The 9251-nt window shown below is 38.0% G+C and overlaps 1 protein-coding gene across 8 annotated transcripts in view; it reads left to right on the top strand.

Moving 5' to 3' along the window:
• Nucleotides 1-7557, top strand: part of acaca (acetyl-CoA carboxylase alpha) — a 59073-nt gene extending 51516 nt beyond the window's left edge. For 7 of the 8 annotated variants that reach the window (XM_049475323.1, XM_049475309.1, XM_049475325.1 and 4 more), the window contains 4 exons: nt 19-173; nt 1015-1185; nt 2927-3063; nt 5215-7557. In XM_049475323.1, the coding sequence (XP_049331280.1) occupies nt 19-173; nt 1015-1185; nt 2927-3063; nt 5215-5341 (590 nt within the window). In that variant the 3' untranslated portion in view covers nt 5342-7557. Of the gene's footprint in view, nt 1-18; nt 174-1014; nt 1186-2926; nt 3068-5214 lie in introns of those variants that run through there. The other variant, XM_049475351.1, reaches the window with a different exon arrangement.
• The last annotated feature ends 1694 nt before the right edge of the window (nt 7558-9251 follow it).

The raw sequence follows: 9251 nt of genomic DNA on the forward strand, positions 1-9251 counted from the left end.
TGTATTATGCTTATCCAGGGACTCCGGAGCTCTGCCCATCAGAACGTAAGGAGCTGGAGACCAAACTGAAGGAAAGAGAGGAATTCCTTCTTCCCATCTACCATCAGGTGGCAGTGCAGTTTGCCGACCTGCACGACACACCGGGGCGCATGCAGGAGAAAGGAGTCATCACTGTAAGCATCCGTTTTCTTCTGTTCACACATTTCTGTTCTGTTGAGAAAACTGGACTACAGAACACTAACAGACTCCATAGACTCAGACTCAATAAACCCCATCCAAATTCAAGTATAAGCAATCAATTAATGAATTAAAATGCATTTGGATTTTTGTGATTTCATTAAAATTAAAGAAGGAATCCATAAAGCGATTTCAGTTTTGTGCTTTATGTAATAATAATAAAAGATAATAAAAATACAAAAGATAAAAATCCTGGACTCATTTTAAACAGCCCTGTTGTACTACTTAAGCCTGCTTGTTTTCCTAGAAAGCCATTTGAGAAATCCTGCTAGGTTAATTTCTGAAACGTGGAAAATGATGTATGTAATATAGAGAATCATTATCTATACAAAATAATGCATTTTGGCTCAGACTGTTCCCTTAATTACTCAAATAATCTAATAATCTTTTTTAATTGTTGATTAGGTATGAATGCTAGTCCAGTATTTAAGGGCACCTATTTTTTAAAGTTTACAAAAATAAACACAGAATACTTATCAATATAAAATAGTTCATTTACAATATGTTTTTCTCCAACAGTATAAGTTTATTGCTTATTTACTTTAAACCTTCACGCTTAGGAAGACACAACACTTAAACATGAAGCTGAATATTTGTGTCAGTACTATGAAGTAGCATAGCAGTTATTTTTCCTTATTTAATAAAAAAGTGACCATAAAAAAAATCATTCATATACAGGTATACTTTTGAGTGGCAGTGCTGCAGGAGAACCTAATCTGAACTATTGAGGCTTTGCTGTAAATTGACCTCATACTTGCTTTGTGTCTCCAACCACAGGATGTCCTGGAGTGGCGAACATCCCGACAGTTCTTCTACTGGCGGTTAAGGCGCCTCCTTCTGGAGGACACTGTAAAGAAGAAGATCCAGCGGGCCAACAGTGAGCTGACTGATGGTCAGGTGCAGGCCATGCTTCGCCGCTGGTTCGTTGAGGCTGAAGGCGCTGTGAAGGTGCGAGAAATTTATTTTAGCCATTTTTTGTGGTCCTATGCTGATTTTTGTGATGGTTAAATTGAAGCTGGTTGTATTTTTGCTCCAGGGCTCCCCCTTACAGTTGTGGAGGGTAGTTCACTGTTACTCCACTGTCGTCAACACAAACTACGCTTTAAGCTCCTACTGTCCTAAATGTTTTTTAGGACAAACTAAAAGATACAGAAACCTTGCCTCCTCCAAAGTTACACAGTGCAGTTAGCAGTTAATATGTATGTTGTCACTGTTTTCACTGAAAATTTCTAAAAAGCACAAAGATTGTTAAGATATTCATATATTATTGTTAAAGGACAAATAAAAAAGAAAGGGCTAGAAAAAGAGATTCATATATATAGCAGTATAGCTCCTATATTCATATACAGCAGTATAGCTCCTAAATAACCCCTACTGGAATTTACCTACAGGGTTCGTACGGTCATGAAAAACTTGGAAAAGTCATGGAATTTTAGCATAGCAATTTCCAGTTCTGGATAAATTTTGGAAAAATAAAAACACTCACACATTTTGGAAAAGTCATGGAAATTTAGATTTTTTTTTTCTGTTTATCGACTGAGAAAAGCTGTTTGGGTTCTAAAAAAATAATTTAATAATTGAGTTTAAATTAGCTAGCTGGCTGCGCGGGTCCTCCTCTGACTGGAGTTTTAGCTGCAGTAAATTCCTCTCCTCTGACTGGAGTTTTAGCTATAACAGTAAATTCCCACGGAGAGAAAAATGATAAATTAATGCTGTCTATCTTCATTCAGATATATATAAGGCATAGATGTTCAGAAATGTTATTCAGCTAGTAAAATGTGTGATATTTCAAAGCTTTTTCCTCTATTTTAGATAAGATAAAGGCTTACTATAGTTAGTTTTTAATGTGGATTTTTAGTTTTAATGTCCATGTCTGTACTGATCATGAGAAGTTGCAGCGAATGCAAGGAAAAGTCATAAAAAAGTCATGGAAATGTATTGGTTAAAAAGTGTTTGAACCCTGTACCTAATATTACCTGATTTAGCCTTTTGGGCTTTTTTTTTTTTTTTTTTTTTTGCATAAACTGATAATTTCTTGTCTTCCCAGTCATTACACTCAGTTTATCAGATTCATTTATCCTTCATCTGTAACAGCATAGTAACAGACTGCAGTCCTTTTTTTTCATGCAGCCCATAACAAAAGCCATTACAGGGAGCTGTGTTTTAGTCCAGCCAAGCCTGGGCAGTAGTGGCACACTGGGACGCATGAAGAGGTCCTGGAGCTCTGCCAAGCCCCTGAGGCAGCTCCACAAAGTATCTGCGGATGACGATGGCTGGAGCGGCTAATGCATTAACCCAATCAGAGGCGGCTATCTTAAGCCGCAATTAATCTCCTCCCTGGCATGCGCAGATAGGAGAGCAACATGCTGTTTCTTAATTAAAAGCAAACGGATTAAAAATGATTAATAAAGGCTGTTAAATGTTCCCGTCGACTAAGGGTGCAGGCTTTTTTTCTATAGGGGACCATTAACAGCCCGACAAATCTTCCTGAGTCCGGCTTTGTTTCAGATCAGCCTGGTTTTATCTGTAGAGCTCTAATCTTTTCTTTGTTTTTTCGTCTTTAAGAATTGGGGAGGGGCCGTGATTAGCTTTATGTCCCAAAACAAACATTCTTTAGAAATGAATTTAGTTAGAAGAATATGACTGTTTAAATATGTTTGTTGTATTTAATGGCATCTTTATTTTTCAGGCCTATTTATGGGACAGCAATGAAGATGTGGTGGAGTGGCTGGAGAGGCAGCTGACAGAGGAGGAAGGTGCCAGGTCCGTCATTGACGAGAACATTAAATACATCCGCAGGGATCACATTCTCAAACAGATCCGCAGGTAAAAATCCTGATCCTCATTTCTGAATTTCTAAAACACACTACAGCCAATTTTGTCTGTCTGTGGATTTTTGTTTGTCTTATCTGACTCTCTGTCTGTCTGTCGCTCTCTCTCTCACTCTCTATAAGGCATTCTAAAAATTAAACATTTTCACAGAATATAATTAACAGAGTGACGACTAATTTAGAATTAGTCTTAGAATTATTGAAAAACCTGGTAATAGATATAGAGCCGATTTTTAAATTCTGGCACTGTGTTTTAGTCAAACAAATTGGAATTTTACCATCGTTTTGATACACAGAACAGATCTGGTTTCACAAGCTCCCACTACACTGTCTCACTGTGATCCTGTGCTTTATTTAATGTCTTTGCAGCAGTTTAGATGTGCTATAGGTCAGAGCAACTTTAGAGCTCATGTTAAAGATGCAGGATCTCTTTTAATAAACAATCGTAATATAATTTACTGCAATCAAATATTAAGGCTCATTAATACTGCTTTAACAAACAAAAAAAAAATCCTTTTCACATAATATACAGACACACACTTTAATGCGTGCTTTATACTGGCATGGTTGTTAAGTTGTACATCCACTAGAGAGCAGTTCAGAGTCAAACATTTCTGACTATAAACCCTGCGATGGTGGACGAGGTTGTGATAATGTATTTAAGATTTACTTGTTAGCAGTTAACAAGTTTAAGTAAGTAAAAGCATTTGAATTTCATAAATTTCGGGTGCTCCGAGTGGTCCAGTGGACTAAGGCTCTGCCATATGATCAGGAGATTGCCGGTTCGAATCCTGTTCATGCAGCTTGCCATCAGCTACCAAAGTCCTGAGAGAGCACAATTGTCCTTGCTCTCTCTGGGTGGGTAGATGGCGCTCTTATTCCCCACATCACTCCAAAGGGTGATGTCGATCAGCACGAGGCGTCTGTGAGCTGATGTATCAGAACAGAGTCGTTGCGCTGTGATGCTCCTCGGCAATGCAGCATCATGTATCAGAAGAGGCTTGTGTTAGTCTTCACACTCCTGGTGTTGGGGCATCACCACTAGTGATGGAGGGAGTCCTAATGAGTGGGTTAAATGATTGGCCATGAAAATGAAATAAAAAAATGAGAAAAAATTGTTTTGTTTTTGTTTTTTGTTCATGTTATTATGGAAATATTTAAATTTTTGACTACATTACCCACACAGTTTGTAGTGGTACTGCTCCAGTCCGGGTGTTTTTAGAAAATGTTCACAAATATGGACAAAATAACCTCCAATACAGAAATACTGTGTGCTTAGTATCCTTATAATTGGACCACATTTAACACATTTTAAAAAGTTAACCACATTTTAAAACAATATCACAGTTTCAAAGATAAAATATGATTTTGCTTGATTTTATTTAAAAATATTCAATGAAAATACCACTTATTTTATTGTTAATTCCTTGTTAAAAATTTCACATTTCTTTTTTTTATAATTGCAAAATGCCGCCACACTTGTTCTTCAAAGGTTTGTACCTCAGGCCACCCAGGTGCTCCTACAGTCTCTTGTCATCTCAAGACTTGACTACTGAAAATCTCTACTGGCTGGTTTTCCACTGCGAGCCCCCAAACTCCTGCAACTAGTTCAGAATGAGGCGGCAGCACGACTCGTCTTCAATCTGCCAAAGTTCAGTCATGTGACTCCTTTGCTGCGTTCCCTCCACTAGCTTGCTGCCCGCATCAGATTCAAAACCCTGACGCTGGGCTACAAAGCCAAAAACGGACCAGCCCCTTCATACTTGATGCCAATTATGGTCAAAACCAGATCTGTACTAAGAGCTATTAGAGCTTCCAGTACGGCTCGTCTCGACCCACCATCACTCAGAATAACCCACAGAAAACAGACATCCAGACTCTTCTCTGTTCTAGAGGACCAAGTTAGTGGAACAAACTTCCACTGGGTGTCAGAACAGCAGAGTCGCTCGTGGTCTTCTGTATATGGTCTTCTCGCGGTTTCTGCAGCAATAAATTTGACTAATTTGTAAAGATTTGATTTTTCTGGACTGAAGAAACACTGGATTAGCAGTTGTCCAGAAACTTTTGTCATGTGGATGTTTAGTACAGTTTAGCTCTGTCTCTGTTCTTCTCTAATGTTCTGTTTTTCCTCTCTCTCTCTCTTTAGCCTGGTTCAAGCCAACCCAGAGGTAGCCATGGACTCCATCGTCCACATGACCCAGCATATCTCCCCCACACAGCGGGCCGAGGTGGTGCGCATCCTCTCCACCATGGACGCCCCTGCTTCCTCCTAAACACACACTACACACGCACACACGCGCACACACGCACACACGCGCACACACACACACACACACACACACACACACACACACACACACAGCATCCGGGCTTCACTAATGCCACCATTGAAGACTGGGCAAGAGGAGCCAACATGAACTATTGGTACTTGAGCTGTGTTGGCTGTGATTCTGGACTCTGGAGTTGTGTAAATTCATTTTTGTGGCACTTGTCTCAGTGGGAAACCACTGTATGGAATATTGCATATGTGATTTGTTAAAGTCAAGAGACCAATCTGAATTCCATGTGAAAATCAATCGTTTCATATTCGTGTGAAAAATGTCGAGAATAGCTTTCCCTTATTATTTATGTTGTAGCCTTAGCATGACCCATGGAAAGCTGCTGCTCTTCTGCACTGGTCAGCACTGGTTAGCACAGCGCTGCTGTTTCTGTTTGCATGAGTGAGGTCAGGAAAAAAAAAACTGATTCAGGATCAGAACAAACAAGCATGTTCCATTTACAGGAGCAAGCAAAAAGGAAAGGTTCTTAAAAGATACTAGGCATAGAGTAGCAAAGCTTCAAAGCTTCAACACAGCACATACTACGTAGTTTTTAAGATTAATACAATTATAACCTGATCTTAAACACACCTGTGAGTGCACCTTACCCCCAAACCCCTGTTCCCTAGCTAGACACGTGATGTTCCGTAGAAGCACCTTCAATGCCTTGTATTGGTATTTTATTATGGTGATAACAAATCCCAAATGTTAGAATATTGACGTTGAAAAACTGTTTAAATAGGTTTTAAGAAGAAATGTCTTCTTAAAGAACAACCTATTGGTCCTAAGCAAAGCATGACATGACAGCTTTAAGAACCATTTAATTTTGGTTCATTGTTCGGTTTAAAAGTTCTTTATATACAAGAACACCTCTTGTAAATCGTTCTTTTGAAAAGGTTCCACTTTTGTTCAGTTTGTCAAAAGCTGTGCTCACATTACCAGACTAAAGTGAATCAAATCTGATGTTTAGTTAGATTATTTTGTCAGGAATGTGTGGACATCTGTAAACTGTCAAAACAGATTTATGCGTTTTTCACCAGTGCACATGCACATAATCAGCCAGCACCAGTCAGTGTTGTGCCAAATTCTGACTCCCTACCAGAATCCAACTCCTCTTCTCATGCATTTGTGTTGTTTATGTTTAAGAATGACTATTAATATTACATTTTTCTCCACAACAAACAACAGAATATCATTAGGATGATGTGAGTCGGATTGTGGTAGAGAGTCGGAATTCAGAACAACACAAAACGGCACAGCAAAACTGTGGCAATGTGCAAAAACTTGCCAATTTAGGAACAATTAGACCAAATTAAACCATTAATATCCAAAAAAAAGAATCCAAATCTGACCTAAGCAAAAAAAATTATAATAATTTATTAATGAACTTTGTAATGTGAACACAGGCAAAAACTCTATAACTATTTATTTAGTGTAGCTTATATTATTCCCTAATTTATGAATAAAAGTCCTTGTTTAAAAAAATAATAATAATAAAATACAGAAACATTAGATAAGCTTTAGTTAGATCTGCTAAACAACAAAACAGAACAAGTGTGCTTTGACCTTCGCACTAGAAATCTAGGACCAAAACTAAAGTCATTAAAAAATAACTTTTTTTAGTAGAAAAGACTGCTGTACACTTAAGTGAATAGATGAAATGTCCTGTTTGTAAGAAAGAGGGGTGAATGAGGGGGGTTGAATGGGAGTAATTAGTGATATGAGGTGAGTGATGGAGGTATAATGAGTGGTTTGGTCAAGTATGTGTGTAAAATGCTGCTGTGCTGCGTTCAGAATCGCTCTCTATTACAGAAATAGTGCACTATATGTACTATTTAGTGGTCAGTAGTGCAGTATCTGTGTAATAGGGAGAGTGATTCTGGACGCAGCTCTGGAGAGTGTTGAGGATAAATAACACTGGGAGTATTTAACTGTGTGAAAGGTCAGAGGAGACTCTTGAAGACGTGTGTCTGGTGTTTTCTGCTGACCTGGATTGATGGTGGAAGTGCTGGCTCTGCGCCGAGCGCCGGCTTGTCTGACCTGTTAAACTCTCCTGTAACTGTTACTGAAGAGACCGGTGGCTGGTTGAACAGAGGTGTATGTTTACTGTTGCGAACTTGAGTTGCCTATTATCTCAATATAACAGAATAAAACCTGTCTATAAAACATGATTGCAAGGATTTCTTCTTTTTTTTTCTTTTCAGGCCTTGAGCTGATTGATATTATAGGCAGCTTGAACTGTTTAAATGAAAATAATTAATACCGTATTTTTAAGACTATAAGGCGCTCCCGATTATAAGGTACACTATCAGTGAAGGTCTATTTCAGGGGTATTTAATTCGAATTCAGTACGGTCCAGTTGGAGAAAGTTTCATCTGTTCAAGGTGAGGATTTAGTGCTATATCCTGTATACTAACACACACATAATTTATATTTATAACATCTGATTTCACCCGTGAGGTTGTTTGAAATAAAATATATAATAATAACAAAATACCTCTCTGGACAGATTTTGTGTATATTCCTCCCTGTCTCTCTCGCGCGCGCGTCTTTAGTTTCCGCCCGTTTTCCTGCTCCCTATGTCTTTATGAAGGCGTTTTTTTCCCGGCCGCGTCCCATTCACTTGCCGGGGCAGCGGTCTGCACAGATCTGATTGGCAGAGGAGAGCGTTTGGTGATCTTACACCACACATGATTGGTCAGTGCGTTTACTGCGCCGGAAAGCACGTAAACCATAAAAACAAGAAAAGTTCTGCCGCTTTAAATGAACACTATCAGAATTCAATCCTTCTCAGTAGTTTACAACGTCTGGGTTCAGACCCCTGGTCTATTTTCTAGTTTATTTTCATATATATAAGCCACACTGGACATTAGTAAGGATGTCACCATGTTTTCCTCCTAATGGGGAAGCACACAAAAATTGTGAAGTAAACAAAATTGTAATTTTAGAAAAAAAAAAAAATATATATATATATAAGTCAAATGAGCAGTGGATGCAGAGATGCCAGGTTCGTGTTTTTCCCACCAAATTGGGCTTGTTTGAAAATTGAGTCACAGGTGAAAAATAAGCAGTGGCAAGGTGCATGTTTAGGGCTACTTTTAAAATTACTGCGGCTGCCCAAACAAAACAAAAAAAAAAAGTGGGTGTTTCCTTGGTTGTTAACACTTAAGCAACAAGACTGATTACAACATTACAAACCAGGAGAACATAATGACATAAGAGAGGACAGATAAAGAAGGATAAATATTACAATATTGCAATATTACATATCTGTGAGCGGCAAAAGTATGTGAACTCTTACTTTCAGTATCTGGTGTGTCCCCACTTTACAGTATTAACTACACTTACTGGTAAACATTTTCCGCTAACTGTGAAATCTGATGTTTTATGTAAAATGTATGCAAAAATATAGAAAATTCACTAACTCTAAAGCACCACTGTACACTGTAAGTATTAACTAATAAATAAAAAATAGGATTAAGCCTTAGTTATTAATACAGCAGGATTGTGTTGATTATTTTGATTACACAAGTTTACACCAGTTTGAGGTTCTGAATGTTGGTTTCAGTCATTTTTCAACTGTTCATGATACTTTTACCCAGCTCTAAGCACACTTTAAAAAGTTACATAGAAGTCTTATAGTTCTAGTAGCTAAAGACAGCATTGGTAGTTTAAAACCAGTCCACACCAATTACATCTAGTATGGGAAAAGTATGTGGTGATTTAGGGATAATGTTTGCATTGGCACGTGTATAAAAATCTCTATTTTCTTAAATTATATTTGTGACAAAGCTCAAGTAAAAGGTAAATTTGTCTTTCTGGAAGAAAAAAAAAGGAATAATTATGCAATTGTTTTTTGCTGATT

This window comes from Astyanax mexicanus, chromosome 1 (genome assembly GCF_023375975.1).
Source record: "Astyanax mexicanus isolate ESR-SI-001 chromosome 1, AstMex3_surface, whole genome shotgun sequence".
Taxonomy (NCBI): Eukaryota; Metazoa; Chordata; class Actinopteri; order Characiformes; family Acestrorhamphidae; genus Astyanax; species Astyanax mexicanus.